General features: G+C 38.1%; 1 protein-coding gene and 1 long non-coding RNA gene across 2 annotated transcripts; both read left to right on the top strand.

The window, feature by feature from the left end:
* Positions 1-7,339: 7,339 nt before the first annotated feature.
* On the top strand, positions 7,340-9,245 carry LOC115927106. Its single transcript, XR_004065412.1, has 3 exons — positions 7,340-7,424; positions 8,564-8,710; positions 9,168-9,245. It is a non-coding gene; the product is annotated as an uncharacterized LOC115927106 (long non-coding RNA).
* Positions 9,246-9,996: 751 nt separating this feature from the next.
* On the top strand, positions 9,997-17,599 carry LOC105441387 (adhesion G-protein coupled receptor G2-like). The gene is made up of 7 exons (XM_030993108.1): positions 9,997-10,366; positions 10,835-10,999; positions 11,661-11,776; positions 12,597-12,880; positions 13,612-13,678; positions 15,273-15,531; positions 15,719-17,599. The coding sequence occupies exons 1-7, from the start codon at positions 10,016-10,018 to the stop codon at positions 16,394-16,396; spliced, it is 1,920 nt and encodes a 639-aa protein (XP_030848968.1). The 5' UTR covers positions 9,997-10,015; the 3' UTR covers positions 16,397-17,599.
* Positions 17,600-18,312: the final 713 nt, after the last annotated feature.

The raw sequence follows: 18,312 nt of genomic DNA, 5'->3' as shown, positions 1-18,312 counted from the left end.
CGGAGACAAAAACATAGAAAGATGATCATGAAAGTTATGTAATCATTATTCATTTATGCAAAAGCAGTGCACTCCATGATACACAGGTGGAAGTATTCTTTGAAAAGGGGTAACAAATGCTATATGCGTAGCACCTCCATCGCTGTAGGAGTGATTATTTCAAAATGTACAAAGTGGAACCTCTTCATGTTTAGAAGATCTGTGGATATTGGGGGTCAGTGTGGACATGTGCTAACCGTGAACTGGTCTATTATCTAGACAGCACAATACAAATTGTGCATGACGTGAATATTCTATCATAATGATAAACTGAAAAAATGTAAAACATATATGTCTTCGTTTTAATAATTTTGCAGCACCTTCTGAGCCCCCTGTTTTGTCTTTGAGAAATAGAGGTCGAACATTTATCACGTTGGATTGGGAGGTAAGCTAACATATGCACAGAATGCAGAGAATTTCTTACAATTTGCTATTCATAAACGCATTTCATTTCAATTTACATTATATCCTTAATGTAATGTACTTGTAGTATTATTTTTCTGTTAATAAGTTTGGATACAGCGTATCGTATGTTTATTCCGTAAATGTCAACAAACATTAGAAATCATCAAGGAAACTTCGTCCAGTCAGAGTATATCAAAATTGTAAGGCTTGACGGTGAATATGCTAAACTTACTAGGTGCCAATTGGTAAAATGGGTGCATTCTTCCAATTTTCAAATTTATATCGATAACAGGTAATACGAGAGGAATCATGGGGATGTAGTGCCCTTTCTGGATTAGACATCAATGTCAGCACCGATGGACAAAATGGCTTGCCTCAAACCTTGTCATTTGATACTACGGCGGGGACTGCTAACATTAGACAGCTTGAGGATTGTACTACGTATGACATCAACGCAGCATTTAGAAACAAAGACGAGTTAGGGATCTCTTCAGAAATATTGTCAGCGACCACGTCTATGATTTGTAAGAATACTTGTTTTGTTCGTATGTGTATATTTATTTGCGTTGAGTTGCCAAAAAATAACGCTGGGGGCTGTAATACATTTTAAATACCTCTAAAAGCTCATTCATTATGGCATTGAAGTCTATTTTCTATTCCTTCTTTATTCTTGGAAAGATAAACGAAAATGTACAGGACTATATCACTACGCTAAAAGTGTAGTGGTTATTTCTGAATTAGTAGGGACTTTTAGATTATGAACGACGAGAACGCGGACTTTCCTTTTAAGGCAATAATAATAATTACAGTGCTTATATAGCGCCTTACACTTACTTTGTGAGAAGTCTCTAAGCGCTCTACAATAATGCAGCAATGTGACGTCCTTTTAAGGCACTGGCAGTGACGTCACATTGCCTTAAATCGGCAGTCCACGTTCTCGTCGTGCAGAATCTAAAAGTTCCTATTATGGAACTTTTAAGAACGGATCTTCAATTTTGTAATACCCAAAACACATCTACTTAATTTGCAAATTACAAATTCCGTTAAAATCTATATTTCAAACTTATTTCCAGCACCCGCAAGTGTAGAAGCCCTACAAATGTCACCTTCAACGACACAAATTGAAGTCAGCTGGGCACTGTCATCCAGCCTATGCTCCGCGGACTACTATATCATACGTTATAGTCTCTACCAGAAGCTGGCCTGCTCTTCACCAGAAACCACCCCAACAGAGTTTGAATTGAACACCAATGTCACACAATACAATTATCTAGTGGGGTTGGAGCCTTACTCGCAATACCAAATCACCGTTACAGCTGTAAATGGTGCCGGGCAGAGTGAACCCACGATCGGCTATTCAGATACCAGGCCAGGACGTGAGTAATGAACTCATAAGCAAAATACCCTTTCCCAATAACATTTTCAAGACATGAAGGTGATATATTTTGTTATCCGTGTAATGATTATGAATATTGGATACAGGGGCGTAAATCCCAGGGGGATGGGGGGCTGCATCCCCCCTGGTTTGAAGTAGGGGGGACGGCCTGTACAATCATCCCCCCCCCCTTATATTGCCCGAAAAAGAGAGGGAAAAAAAGGAAGAAGAAGAAGAAGAAATGTGATTGTTTCAATTGCAGCATAATGCATGAGGAATGAGTTATTTTGTTTATGTATAGCCTACACGTATAGAGTATGTCACGATAAGGAAACGTCAAGGCTTCCGCACTTCGCGCGAGAGGGGGAAACTGAATTCAGATAAATAGGGCTTATTAAGAGTCGAAAACGGTGCAATGAATCGTCTTCTTTCTATGATAATTAAATCAAACGTCTAAGCTTTTCGCGCTTCGCGCGGGAAAGGGAAACAGAATTCAGACGGGAATTAAGAGTCGAGAACAGTACACCCAATCATCTGCTTTCTCTAATAATTTAAGGAAACGTCAAGTCTTCCACGCTTCGCGCGAGAGGGGGAAACTGAATTCAGATAAATAGGGCTTATTAAGAGTCGAAAATGGTGCAACGAATCGTCTGCTTTCTCTAATAATTTAATCAAAACTTCCGTGCTTTGCGCGGGAGGGGTAAACCGAATTCAGACAAAGATTAAGAGTCGAGCACGGTTTAACAAATTGTCTACTTTCTCTTATAATTTAATGAAACGCCAAAACTTTCGCGCGGGAGGGGGGGGGAGGGGGGAACTGAATTCAGACAAGGATTTACAGTCGAGAACGGTACAGCAAATCGTCTCCTTTTTATAATAATTTAATGAAACGCCAAAGCTTTCGCGCTTCGCGCGAGAGGGGGAAACTGAATTCAGATAAATAGGGCTTATTAAGAGTCGAAAATGGTGCAACGAATCGTCTGCTTTCTCTAATAATTTAATCAAAACTTCCGTGCTTTGCGCGGGAGGGGTAAACCGAATTCAGACAAAGATTAAGAGTCGAGCACGGTTTAACAAATTGTCTACTTTCTCTTATAATTTAATGAAACGCCAAAACTTTCGCGCGGGAGGGGGGGGGGAGGGGGGAACTGAATTCAGACAAGGATTTACAGTCGAGAACGGTACAGCAAATCGTCTCCTTTTTATAATAATTTAATGAAACGCCAAAGCTTTCGCGCTTCGCGCGAGAGGGAGGGGGGATTCATTCAGACAAGGGTTAACAGTAGAGAACGGTACAATAAATCGTCTTCTTTTACTAATAATTTAGGGAAACATCTAAGCTTCCCCACACACCCCTAATGAGCGTGCGTGTGTGCGTGTGTGTGTGTTGTGTGTTTGTGCGTGCGCGATCGCGTGCTCGCTTGCGTAAATTAGTGTGGGTGTGTACTCCTGCTAGTATGTGATGGCTATCGCCGATCATCCCCCCACTCCTCGGTACGGATTTACGCCCCTGATTGGATATAATATACAGAAACAAAGTTGTGAAGTGATATCGATTGCGAGGATCGTAATAATCCTTTTATCATTCCCGGTTAGCAATTCGCAAGGGAGAATTTTAACTCGTGATCACCATTCCCCTCGGCGCTGTGCGCTTCGTGAACATATAACCCCTTTAAAAATGTTAGCTCCCTTCGATAGTCCAAAAATGTTACATCATACCAGTCAATATCTGCATTAGATTCCCTTCATATAACATACGCATTGGTGTCAAAATATACTTTTCAAGACCTTTGCTTTATGCAAAATTATGAATGGTACAGTTTGGTTGCGATGTAGGCCTATGTTCCCTTCTACCTTCACGCTAGCCTTACTACGTGAACGAATAATACGTCAAGTTTTTACGGATTTAGATAGTTCTCTCATATTTCTGATTCACTTTAGCACCATCCAACATTACAAATGTTAGGGTGAATCCAGAAAGGACGTCTCCAACGCGATTAGGATTCACCTGGCAGCCTCTCAATTGTAGAAATGCGAATGGAGTGTTCTGGTACTACTTTGCAAGAATCTACAAGGATGGTGATAGAAGTAATATGATGGCTGGGAGGACATACTTGGATGATGACTTCTCATACTCATCAGTAGAGTTCAATGGTCTTGAGGCATGCACGATGTACGAACTGAGAATCAATGCCGCCAATCGTGATGTGCCGAATAGTGGAAATAATTCGTATGCTACCGGTGTAACAGGAGTTACTTGTAAGTGTCAAATAGTACAAAGAGAATAAATGTTATAATCACCCTTGTGATGTCGCATTGCCTGTTTTGTAAACGTTTTCCAATGATTTGAATTTAGTTCAAAAACTACATAGTAAATCAGAGGCGGCGATTTATTTTCATGACTAGGGGACGAAATGCGAGAGAAGAGGAAGCATAGTGAACGAGAGGGGAGAAGGTGACGGAAGTGACTACCCTGTCCCAGGTTTTTAAAGTTTTGTGGTGTACAAAACAATGACATTCCTTAGCAAAACTATATTATACAAAGTCAAGCAATATACTTGTTCCCACTTCATTTTTACTTTGCCGGTAATTAGTGTGCGGTCCGAAGGGTTGTACATTTGTAGAAGGTAAATTTTAGTAAGTAGGGAGCTTGGGCATGGATGGGATTCCTATTTCCCACTCTAGGCCTCTGTCATTTACATGTTTAGTGATGTCACTATGGGAATATACTATGTTGTAGTGAAGGACCTTGACTTAATGTTTTTAAAAAGATTTACACCATTTCCCCTTAGGTGACAATAATTGTATAACGAGGCAGGAAGGAACTCTTTAAAAGATCAAGCGGAATATTAATTCTTGTAGCACTGATCTATTTCTATAACTCTTAATCTTTTAGTGTAAACTGTGCTAACGTGATACCAAAGGTATACAGGTTTTCTACAATATTTACTTGTACATTTCGAAGGATGTTATGCGAGTGAACGTAGCGACCGAGTTAAAATATTTCCCTTTTTTTAAAGTCTTAATGCTGCACTCTTGGGCCCTCCAGAACCAAAAAGTGTGTTGCAATGTTTAGTCAGTATTTGCCTTGCATTTGTTTGTGTGCACTTTTTCAAATTTTCCGGGGGGTGGGGGACGATTGAGGGGGCATATTTGTGGGAGGGATCCACATTCTTATACAGTGATAACAAGGTTTCCTTCACTGTATATGTCAATATACATGTACATTGATATGTGTTTAACAATAAATTGCACTTTTAAGGATCATGTCTTTGAGACAATTAAGGATTTTCAGGTAGGAATTACAATATTTTCCCCGTTACAAAGTTTCGTTTTTACAATATCAATTCTTTCAATCCCAGCCATTAAGTTTTATTGGCGAAACGACTTATACTTATTCGTTTGACCCATTTTCGGGTAATTTTCATAAATGTTTCAAACGGTTGTAGGACATTTGCCCCCTAGACATCCACCCCGGATAACCACCCCAGGTCAATTACCCCCTAGGAGAACAACCCCTAAGGCAACGACGCTTTAGGACAACAACCCCCGGACAACTACAGCCAGACAACTAACCCCTAGGACAACTAATCCCCAGGACAACACCCACGGAAAACTACCACCCGGACAACTACCCCCAGACAACTACCCCTTACGAAAAATATCCTCTAAGACAACTTACTCCCGGACAACTATCATAGGGGATAGTTGTTCGGGGGTATTCGTTCTAGAGGGTGGTTGCCCTCGGGGGTAGTTGTCCTATGCGAAGTAATTTATGCATAGCTGATTGTCAAAGAAACGGAGTTAAGCCTTTTGTTAATTCCGTTTCTTGCTACGGCAGGGAGCCAGTGAAAACGAATTCGTTTGATAAAATTATGGAAATGCAAGCACTACTTTAAACAAACAGAACTTTGTCATTCCTCGCTCATTTTTCCTGATTGAGGTGTCATATGAAAGGGCAGAAACTAAAATTTCTAGAAATGTGAATTTCCTTTCCAAATTCAGATACCGCCCGCCAAATGACTTTTTGGTTTTATTCCTTCAAATTGCTTTTAATTACTCATGCGTGAAATATGCATCATATGAGTTGCATCAAATGAAAGAGGAGGCTCTAAGCTTTACAAATATGTGTCATTTATTAATACAAATTGTGATTAAGTTATGATAAAACATCGATAATTCTCGGTTTCGTTTTTTCTGAGACGTTATCATAAGAGGAAAAAGTACAGGTAACCATTTACAGAGTGGTTCTCTGTCTAATATGCCTGTTGTAATGTAACCCTTCTAGAATGCCAACACCTCTCCTGAAATGTACAATATTTCAAAAGATTAATAATTTAGATTTTTCTTTTTACTTGTTGAATATGTGTTGAATATAGTCACAAATGCATCCGCTTATGCAACTGGAAATCAACCCAGTCTGACAGTTCAGTGGAGTGTTCCGTCTCAATGCAATGTGGATTACTACAGGCTATCATATCAGCTCATCTCACATAAGGCATGTCAAGATGTTCCTATAATAGATGCTCCAGTCTACGAACTCAACGTCACTTCAAATTCCACAGATGTCTCCAAAAACCTTTCAAACTTGGAATATTCTGCAACTTATAGCATATCCATCATAGCTGTGATTTTGACAGCGGAGAGCTTACCTATGAATGTTAGTGGAGACACACGAGATGGAGGTATATACACAATCATGATAGTACTTGCGTCGTTACTAGCGTCGGCGTATTTACGGGAAAGAGACAAAAATCGAATAAGAGAAAGAGAAAGGGTATAAAGCGAAGAAAAATATGATTATAATGTAAACTCTCAATTTGCAGAATAAATAGCATTCGCCTTCTCGCTGCACGTTTAAACATCCGAAACATAAGGCGCCTCTTGGCGAACAATCCTTTTATAGTAGACAAACAGACATTGAATTGAATTTCGTTCAAGCCTTTTCTTTTTTAAATGTTTTTTTTATTATTTCTTTTTGTGAATCATGAATTTCTCCTCGGTTTGAAAAAGACGAATTTCCGGTGGGTGACAACGAAACAAGTGCAAATTCAACAGGAAGATGTCCATTCAACACTACTCAAGGTTAGTTTTCATTGGCTTTCATTTATTCTAATTCCAGGAAGTAGACGGGGAATTAGGTTAAGTAGAAAGACTAATATGACATTTTCCCTAAAGGTTTTTTCAGATATGGCGCAGTAAACCGCCGCAAAAAAGCCGTTTCTTGAATAAAAATGAATTTAAGCGAGGCACACGTAGAAAATATCAACAGGAACCCTTAGTCCCCAGCCCTCCGACCCAATTAATATTCTAGATCCGCGCATGTTGTTGTATAGTTCCAGAATCATGAAATACTTGAGAAATTTCAATCAGAGACAGTACTTCTTTACTTGATTTATGTCTCCTCGTTTCTTCGTAATAATAATTTTTTGACAGTTTTCTTTTGATAAATATATGTATATATTTTGTTTTATACCGAACAGCCAATGAGCCCATTGGACGGGCTCTGTGTATCCGCGATGGTATTAACCAGAGCCAATGGCAACACGTGGATAATTGCGGACCAATTAGAAATGTCACAGATACTCTCACCAAAATAGCTCAGGTTTTTGGAATTTTTCTTTTAAAATGTGATCATTGAAAAGAGGCTTTTTATAATGTTCATATACTATGCAAAGCAATTGTGTATATGTACCGCTTATATCTCTAACCTAAAAACGTTTTTTTTTGTTTTAATGGATAAATATATTCACTTCATGTTCCCTTTTTAAAGGTAAAGACCAGTATTGGAAACGCCCCAATTTAAAAAAATGCAATGGAAGCTCTTATTACCAATCATGTGAAAGAATATGTTTTGACTATTACATGATGATTATAATTTTGCCGGGAAACCGCCTACTAATTGATATATTTGGTAAATTAGTTTATCTACATGGTCTGTGAGAGATAAACGCACGTGTCGTGCACGTGTGCGTTTAGTCTCATGTGCATCTTTCTGTGTACAGTGCTTGTAACTTTACGAAGACTGGGTCATATATCTTATCATTTTGATGATTCCAGAACCTCGCAGTACACACCAATACTTGTATGCTAGATGATCAACCTTTTCTGATCGATTCCACAACGTTTCTTTCACAATGCAATCGCATGACCATAACTGGTCTTTACCTTTAATCAATTTGTTTGTGTTAGTATACCCCAATTGTTCATTTGTAAACTACTAAATCATGGATAATAGGTAATGCATATCCCAGTCCATCAATTCTGCTGATTGTTTTGATGTCATTCCATTCACAAAAGTATTGGACGATTTATAGTCGAGGCGGCAACATATTCACTGACATATCCATTGACAAAACTTAAATAAGAGCAGTTGCAAAAGGACTACCCATCTTCACTCTTTAACTCTTGATAAGGCATTGAAAAAAAATAAGTTAAAATTGTAGAAATTTAACCATTCAATTGCATTTATAAGATGTTGGTCTGTTCAAAATCCTTTAAGAACAATAAGCGATTATAACCGCCAAATTCACTCGGAATTTATCTTCCAGTTCATGAGTTGTGATATTAGATATTATGGGACACTGTTTTTGTTATAATTAAGATGGTATACGGATAATGAACCTAGCATATATCATTTCAATATCGAAAGGGAAACATGTCCGCAACTTTTGTAATACCTTAATGAGGTAAAGTAGATCATTTAAAATATAAATGCTGTAAGATTTTCCCCTCAAATTTTAGGTAATCGTAAGTGAAGAAAACGCAGGTGAAGTGAGCCAGCAAGTATCATCTGTTACTTCCAACATCGAAGATATCACATCAGATGACATCACGTTTGTGGCAAAGATAACATCACAAATTGTGCAGCAAAATCTTACAAGTGAAGAGGTATTCTGCAAGTTGACTAATCCTATTGAGCATGAATTAAGTTGCGATGGATGATGAATTTAATTTTGTTCCGATGATTATCTAAAGGGAAGAAAATTGGGGTCTTCCCTCCGATACATGTAAAGTTTTTTCATAAACATGAAAGAAGTAAACCCCATAACCGTTTTTTCACAATATTGGAAGCCTTGAAGCTTAAGTAATGTGGATGAAGAATTTACCAGAGCCTTACCCTTTATCTGGCTCTTTTTTGGAACTTTAGAATTATATTTTATTGGTTTTGTCCCTGTTCTTTCATATCTTTCTGACCACTTGGCGGTTTCTCCTTCCAGAGGTGGCGTAACAGCTTCAAAATAACAGCTGTCATGTTTAATACTTTCGTCAGTCAGATTTCCGAGATTTGCCAACTTTCCGCAACTATGGTTGAAATAATGTTTACATTTCGTGTTTAATTTGACAGGTAACGGAGTCTATAACGAGTATTGCGAGCAATATAGCTCAGGTAGAAACAGAGGAACTTGTAGCTGCTGAGGAAGACGGTGGGGCAATATCTAAATTTGTCCAGGCTTTTGAGGAACAAATCAGTCGTGTTGAGGTTGCCGATGGTGAGATGCTCAACATTCAGCAGCCAAATGTAGCAGTACAGGTGATTTTAAATTATATTATAGACTTTGAACACATAATTTGATCTTAACCAGGACTCTAACATACAGAACCATGTTATAAATTATGTAATTGTTTGCATGGAGTTTCAAGAACAACAAAATCGACACTGCCATTCGTCCATTTGTGGTCTCATTCTATCCAACAAGGCGCAACACTCCTACCATTTTTCTTTATACTTTAAAAAAGATCTACCAAAACATCACCATTCGTTGTGCATTTATGTGTGGAGAGAGTGACGGGACACATCACATTTTTAGGGAAATCACTTTAAAACATCTGCATTATAAATACTTCAGTAGAAACTGATGGATCATACGTAAATTAGAGGGAATTATATAGCCAATTCAAATAGAAACGTATTTGGATTATTTTTGACACCTCAACTCATCTTCTACTACGAATCTGTCAAGGGGAATATTCCATAGCGAAGGTTCTCTTCCAGTATACAAAAGAGACATATTTTGTTAGTCACCTGGTCATTATGTTTTTTGGGGGAGGATGGAAACAGGCCATTGTTTAATATTTTGTTTGACCTGTTCTTGTTTTGTAAGGCAGAGCCATAGGCAAATCGAATTGAAAACAAATCAAGTATTGAAGTTTTAATTCACATAACAGGTCCAGAGTGTACCTGCTGAAGATATCATGCGTGGTATCGTGCTTTCGCTAGCTGGATCCAGTTTGTCAGACCTGACCAAGTCTAATATTACCATCAATGCTCCGACCCAAGATGACCGCAATGACATCATCGCCCAGGTCAACATTCCATCTTCACTCTCAGGATCGCCATCAAATGGCAGTGGTGAATACGTCCGGGTCAGCTTCTATGTATTCTCGACTCCTGCCCTGTTCATTTCTAAGTCATTACGCACAATCAGTGCAGATAATGAACGCTTCAATCGATCGGCTAACTCGCCATTGATTTCTCTCAGTATTGGTCAAGGGAAAGTAGCAGCCTTGACCGAATTCATCAATTTTACCTTCACTACACTAAAGGTAAGACCTATATCAATGACATGGAATGGAAGGTGTTTCTTCATTATACGTACTTGTAATCTGCCTTTAGCAGTATTTATAGATAATACAATGTCTGAACATGTATTCCGAGCAATTTTCTTTCTGTTTTAACCCCTGTGTTTGACACGCTCCTAAATGGGCTTTTAAAGCCACACTGTTCTACCGACTTGTAGCTACTTGCTCCCTCTATATAGAAAACAATGCTTAATCGGTGAACATTCGTCCCCCATGATCCTCTTTTCCTTATGTTAATTGTGAGGTGAGTTGATCTTGTCCAGTGATCTCGCAGAGGGGGGTGGGGTCTAATCCCTCCTATAAACTGGTACAGATAAGCTATAAACTATACCAATCAAAATGATTGATCATTATTAATTATGGCAAGCTTTATCTAACAAATTTGATTATGGGTCTATGGATTATTTGCCTTTTGTTGTTGCTGTTGTATAGTCTGGATACGTGAATCCCATTTGTTCATTCTGGGATGAGGAGAAGGAAGATTGGTCTCAGGATGGATGTGTTCTTGTTTCTGGATTCGGATCATCAGATGATCGCTATGATGAGGAGGGTGTGCGCTGTGCGTGTGATCATCTTACCAACTTCGCTGTTATAATGGTCAGTGAAAAGCAATTTCGCAGTAATTATATCCGTTGCACCGGTCAACTACTCCCCGGACAATTTCCTCTGGACAACATTACCCGACTCACTAAACGCTTTTGGTTATACTAGATCTATAAGCAGTATATATTACGCCAGCGGTGATGCGAATGGATACGGCTCGAAGTTTCTTTTCAGACTGGTGAAAAAATACTACACGTAACAGGTATTTGGGGACTTATTCGACCTCGAACAGTAACCCTTGTACTTCTGAAAAAAATATAATATAAAGTTGGTCTTTAAATGGGTTGAATCATAATGTCACATGTTGAGATCAAATAAAATTTGAAGGTATGGACTCTTGTGTAAAAATTAGTAAAATGATATCCTTTTCTTTTATCCATCAGTTCGTCGCTGTTTTCACGAAGTGACGGTAGTGAAAAAAAATTGCATTCACTTTGCGTTACGATTTTCCTCACTACCGTCACTTCGTGAAAACAAGGACGAGTTATATGAATTTGTACCCTATTCATAAAAATACCCCCCCCCCCCGAAAAAAAATAAAAATAAATAAATAACGCCACAGAGACTTTATGAGAGCTCATTCCAAATATTCAGTTTCATTTGAGCATGAGAAGAAGACGTTTTATTTAGGGCTCAAATTTATTTTATGCTACAGGATATCCATAGACAGGAGGATTCATTAATCGAGGCATACAACATCCTGACTTACATTGGATGCTGTATTTCTATCTTCAGTCTTCTTGTCACATTGGCAACCTACCTGTGGAACAAGTGAGCTCATTAACAAAAATGTGCAATTATTATGTAATTATTCTCAGGCCATTCTATCTTCGATTTAAGTTGGAAGCTTTTGAACAAAAAATGTAAACATATACCATGAAAGAGATTAATTTTTAGAATTTATTAAATAATCATGCGCATTTAAATATGTCCCCTTTGTATACAAATTATCTCAAATCAAATGATTTCTGAAACACGTGTACATTTGCAGCACTGTTCTGTTTAGTATCAATAATGTACAGTTCGAGATAAACAAAATTTAAAAAAAAGGGGGAAGAGAAGGGGGAGGAGTGGAAGAAGAAGGAAAAGAAAAAGAGAAACAGCCATAATATGATTAGGCTACTTGCTTCGTGATGTAGGGTTGAGCGACGAGGGTAATAAGTAGGTTACCATATTCATGTGTTAATATCAGTACCATATATTGATATTCTATCAATTTTGTAGATGAAATCCTCTGCTTCATGGTGTGAAGTTTTTATACAATAGGAATCACATTCATTTCGAACAGCTTTGGCGTACATATTTTTACAATTTGACATCGTCGTGAATAGTTACAACCAGATTGATTTTATTAAACACAAGTCACCATTCTGAGTGTTTGTGCCCAGTAGGAGAGATAATAAGTAGAGCAAAATCACGTAATATCCTTTATTTTACACACGCTTTCTACCTATTTTGTATTTGCTGTTGTTGTTGTGTGACCTTTTTATTCTTCTGTGCTAATGATGAAGTGATGGTAATCTTGTACATGCATGGTATAGTGTTGCTTCGATGCTTTCCTAACCTATTTTTAATGTTACAATCTTGATAGGGATTTGAGGACAAAACAGACTAACCAAATCTTCATCTGTCTGTGCTTGACCTTGCTGTGTCTCTACACGACATTTCTCATCATGATCTCTCTGGATTCTATCAGAGATTATCGTGAGGTCCAAGCTGGACCCTGTGGGTTCCTGACGGCCCTAGTTCACTACTTCGTGTTGTCCTCCATTGCATGGATGGGTGTGGAAGGGTACAATACCTACCTTGTCCTTGTGAAGATCTTTAACACCTACATCCAGAATTTCATGATCAAGGCCTTCTTAGCTGCATGGGGTAGGGTATTTGTTTCCTTCAAATATTTTTTCTAGAAATAGTGCGTGCTTATGACATGAAGTGCCTGTTTTCTTCTTTACACATTGAAACATTCGACCAACTTGTTTGAGCTTATACATGTAGGTACTGAAAGTATCCATAGAAAATGAGTTTGGCAAGGTGCGACAACCTGCTCTGCTGCGATCAACCTTCTGCAATCAAAATAATAATGAATGGGCGATCAAAGGAAATTATTTTTATATCAATATAACAAAGGACATCTTTATTTACCTGTTTTTTAATAAACAAAATTAATTAAACAAACTCTAGAAGGATAATACATTAATTTCGCCATGCTAACTGAATGGTCATTGATTATGGAAAGATCACATTACGACTAACTATAGTCCAACAGGCATCAACTAATAATGCACATGAATTAGTCAATGTTGCCATCTATGTGTAAATTCTTCATTATTATTATTACACGGCTCTCGGCATGGCATGTAATTTATACATAGAAGACTCTAGACCCCCAAAAGTATAATAATCGCGATATCTAATTCATTACACACAAAAATAATAGAGTTGCCATAACCGCGGGTAAAATGTGTGAGCTGGACAGCACACCGATATCATGAGTAGACATTCTGAAGAAACTAGGAAAGGACTAAGTGAGGCCCATGTTCAATGTAACCGTACTATGAATGACTTAAGATTTATTTTGTTCTCATACACGTATGTCTTTTCAGGAATTCCTGCTTTCATCGTGGTTCTGACCGGAGCTATTGCTAGAGGCTCTTATGCTCATGATGATCTGTAAGTGGTAATACTTGAAAGTTGAGCTAGAATATTGGATTGCATAGCATATGGTAAACCTAATGATCTTCAAATGTCAGATTCAGTAAAAATCATATTTCTGTAATTCAATCTACTTTACAGGCATTTGGCATTTTGGTATCTCGTGAGTTAGCAAGTATGCATTTATGATCTATAATTTGTATCAAATTATCACTTTCGGGGGTATGTGATGTGATCCAAGCTCTAGAAAGGCAATCAACTTTAATACAGTTAACACACATACTAAAATCTCAGATATTTTTGGTAATGGATGGGACAACAAAGCTTGGACTTGCCAACAACAAAAGATAGTTCAGTTCTTGTATAGAGCATAAAACGTTAAGAAATAGCATCTCTATGCGCTTCCAAACAGCTTTGGAAATTATTACCCTTTTACCATAATGGGAAATAATGTAGTATTAATGACTGCTTTGAGAGAAATAGATACTTTAATATGCCGAAAAAAGTCAACATATGACTCCTCCTTGGCTTTTCTCTAGTTTATCTGCACGGTTGTTTTTTATTACTATGACTGAGTGTATCTTTGAGAGTAGACTAGATCTAGATTCTAGTCTAAGGAAGATATTTTTACAATTTTGGGGGTGGGCCGGCCCTGTGGGGAATATGGAGAAAAACCTGCTCTTTCATATGACACATCACTTATTGAGTATCACCTTCAGGATCACGAGCAATATTAGTTTGAATCTCATAAGTGCGCAATGCATAGGGATGTGTGCAATCTCTATCAACAGAGATTGCACACATCCCTATGCATTGCGCACTCATGAGAGTATATGGGAAGGATTTTAGCACTACTACTAGATCTATTTTCAATATATTATGGAGAATTTGACGTACCCTTTTGAGTTCTTGCTGACTTGCTGACAGCAAGTCTTGCGTTTGATCATCATCAAGAAGTATACATCTTTTGCCCGAGAATGCCGTTCTACGGTCGTTTGCTCTGTGCTGTGCTGTATTAAACATATCGACCAATTCTTCGCACACGTACGGTATCCTCGATCGCTCAAACCAGTTTTTAACATGTGAACCTATGGGTATCTCACCAAGACTGAACTATTTTCCTGGTAACCATGGTAACTGGAATTTTGCCAGGATTTTAGAATTATTGTTTTAGAACTATTACATGGGTTTGGAATTTTAGCGGGAATTTTACAGGAATAGTTAAAGTTTATGAATGCAATTTCGACCAATCAGATGGCTTGATTTCTTAAAGGCACACTGCCATACTTGTAGCTACTTCCTCCCTCTATATAGAAAACTTCCCGAATCGGTGCCTGTTGGTCCCCCATAATCCTCTTTTTCTTATGTTAAATGAGAGCTGAGTTAATGAGATAGCCACCTGTCACAGCGACCTTGATGGCTCTCTGTGTGGTCTAATCCCTTCTGGCCCAGTAGTGGTGACGGTCTTTAAGTGAGGTATATAATGAAACATGACAATTGACAGTTGAATTGTTTTAAGGACCATGGACATTTCGTTAAACTATCACTATGATAGTCAGTACTGATCGATTTAATTTAGTCACTTTACAAAATGCAAATTTACTATCAACAGATGCTTTCTACAATTCTGGGCTCAAATCGGTGGTCTCCTGATTCCCATGGCCATCATCCTCCTCATCAACATTGTCATCTTCATTCTGGTGGTTCGACAGTTGCTCCGGTCAGCCAACATCGCTGGTCGGGTGAAAAGAGAGGCTAAGGTAGAACGTCGAGAGACTATCGAACGCGTCCAGAACGCGATCTGCATCTTGCTCCTGCTCGGTCTGACCTGGGTCACTGGATATCTTCTCTTGATCCCGTCATTCAGTCAGGTAAAGCCAACAAGCTTCAATATTATAACTCCTGTGTGGTATTTATCTCTTTTAAGAAATATCTTGAAAGCTCAGTTGTGATAATTAAATACACCAGCAATACCTCTTTAGATGTTAAGTATCTGAAGGATATGAGAGAGAATGCCATATACCTAATCATTATTTCTGAAACATTTGCGTTTAACAGGTGGCTCAGCCAATCTTCGTCGTCCTGAACTCCTTCCAAGGATTGTTCATTTTTCTACTCTACTGCGTCCGGAAGCCTCACATCCGTAAGAAGTGGGGGCTAACTTGTTTCGACAAGTTGCTAAAGAACGGAGCAAGCACTTCCAGTAGTGTGGTGAGTTCGACGGCGTCATCCTCGTTAATTGGCATGGTAAGCAAATTGCGCCCAGGAGCTTCGGGTAATTACTTGCTGCCTACCAAAGACGACAATCCCAATGCTATGTGTAGGTTTAATCCGACCTATGATGACAGCCAGATTGAGGAAGGGGTCACACCACCTATACACAAAGATATCCAGAACTCCACCGAGGACCAGAAAAGGGACACAGATCGTGATGCAACAAACACTGATGTCGTGACGGTAAGTCTCCCACGTAATGCATCTGTCAGAGGTGATGATGTTTCCACCACCACGAATGCTGACACAGTCAGTTTTACCCTGAATGTAACTGATGTCAAGAAAGCTACTGAGGGCAACGATGATTTTGCTTCCATCAACAATGATGCTCATGTTAGGCTCCCTAATGATGCTACGGATGGCACCATGCACAATGAGAGGAGTGATGATGTTGCTTCTGCAACAAGTGATCCAGCCGTCAATCTTCAAATGGATTCAACAGACGTCAGCAAAGGAAAATAGAGCAGTATCATCGATTCCATTGGCACCACCATTTGTGCAACGGCCACTGGCTCAGTTGAGGTTTTGACTATAGCGATGCACTTGACTTGTGGCTTATAAGAAGGTCGTATTAAGAGAGCATGATATTGTATTAGCATACTAGGCAGGGAAGGGGTGGGACAGGCGCCAGCTGAATCCCCTCTTTCCCCGAGGATTTGAAAATTACCAATATTCCGTCACCACATACTCGGGAAATACGTAATCAATTTTTTACATCTATACTGTATTTAAATGATGAAATTATATCTCTTCATTTATATATTTGGTAGCTTATCGAAGTATTAATGACCATATACATTTGTTTTCATGCTACTTCGTGGTGTTTTACTCAGAGAAGAGGTCTTTTTAATTTTGCCGAAAATATGATAAGATGGTGCGATGATTTCTTTTTTCTTAATCATTTGTATACATGACTAGATAAATATGTATTTGTATTTCAAAAGGATATTATTAGAAAATAAAGGTTGCGTAGCTTATATCGAAGTTCACAAATTTCTGTCTTTTTTTGTTGACATTTTGGCAGAGGTTGAAAAACTGTTTCCATTGGGAATCGAATCGGGTTACTGGTTGAGAACGCCAATGCCTTATTCACTAATCCACAGAGACGGGCCAGTAGCTTCGGCTACACACATATCCAATTGACAGACAGATTGACCAATCTCTAAGCTTCATTTATTAATTCCTTTGTTGGGGGCAGGCGAGTTTTGAACAATAAAAAGCCGCTCGACTCAGTTCGATCCAAGCAAATGCTTTCAGATTCACGTATAGCTTGGAATAACTGTAAACAGATGTAAATAACCTCTACAACCGCTTTGGCGACTTTCTTGGAAAAATATATATTCATGTATAATAATATAATGTGTCTGTTTATGTATTGTTTGTATATAGATGTGTTTATGGAATTCATCGAATCATGACCTAAGATCCAGTTTTATAATTAACAGATTTAAATCGATGTACTAAAAAAGATATTATTCAAAGATTGATATCTGTTGGTGAGTAAGTACTTCTTTTTCATTTTTGTTAAATACTTTTATTTGATTCTTTCTTATTTTTTATCCTTTCTATTCCTTCTGCAAAACCGTCCGTATGAATGTGTTTATGTAGGTGTGTATTGAGAGGCTGGTATTATGCAAGTCTTTAACATTTTATTAATTATGCTCATTGTCCTATTTTTGTTTGTTGATGGGCCCTGATTACAAGCAATTTTGCTTTATATTGTCTTTGTAAAATGTGTTATAAAAGTTGAATAAATGCTGAATTGAATGTATATATTGATAATTACATTTATGTTTGAGGCCTAGAATCTTGACATGCGGTATATAAAATTCTTTTCTGTTGATTACATGGATATACATCCAATGTATAAGTCAGCATTTAATTTTATGCTGGGAAAAAAGTTACCAACAGTTAATCTGAAAACATGGATATACATCCAATGCATAAGTCAGCATTTAATTTTATGCTGGGAAAAAAAAGTTACCAACAGTTAATCTAATTTTGCTGTTGTATTTGTAATGCTTTCTAAATGTTAATAAGTTGGATGAAGAAACAAAAATTGTTTTGAAAGAGATGCGTACAAATGATGGAAAAATATTGCCCTTTCGTGCAACTTTGTGTCATTCGAGTACTTGTACCAACACTGAAATGAATGGTAATGAGAAAGTACTAGCTGAAAGAGAGAGAGAGAGAAAAAAGAGAGAGAGAGAGAGAGAGAGAGGGGGGGGGAGTATACAAAGAGATAGAATTGTAAATAAGGAGAGAGACTGAGAGGGAGAGTAAGAGAGAGAGAACAAGATAGAGAACTGTGGTCCAGATATGAAGAGAGAGAGAAAGGGGGAAGAGTACAAGAGAGAGAGAATTGTGGTACATAGGGA

This window comes from Strongylocentrotus purpuratus, unplaced genomic scaffold, assembly GCF_000002235.5.
Source record: "Strongylocentrotus purpuratus isolate Spur 01 unplaced genomic scaffold, Spur_5.0 spur5_scaffold_20, whole genome shotgun sequence".
Classification (NCBI taxonomy): Eukaryota; Metazoa; Echinodermata; class Echinoidea; order Camarodonta; family Strongylocentrotidae; genus Strongylocentrotus; species Strongylocentrotus purpuratus.
Note: the sequence above shows the minus strand (reverse complement) of the source record. Positions and strands in the feature narration are given on the sequence as shown.

What these genes read in the sequence shown, in the direction of transcription:
- LOC105441387 (XM_030993108.1), top strand. Translation starts at nt 10,016, where the DNA reads ATGCGTGGTATCGTGCTTTCGCTAGCTGGATCCAGTTTGTCAGACCTG. An exon ending in GGCCTTCTTAGCTGCATGGG is followed by an intron (nt 12,881 to 13,611) that starts GTAGGGTATTTG and finishes ATGTCTTTTCAG; the next exon opens with GAATTCCTGCTTTCATCGTG. An exon ending in TCTTATGCTCATGATGATCT is followed by an intron (nt 13,679 to 15,272) that starts GTAAGTGGTAAT and finishes TACTATCAACAG; the next exon opens with ATGCTTTCTACAATTCTGGG.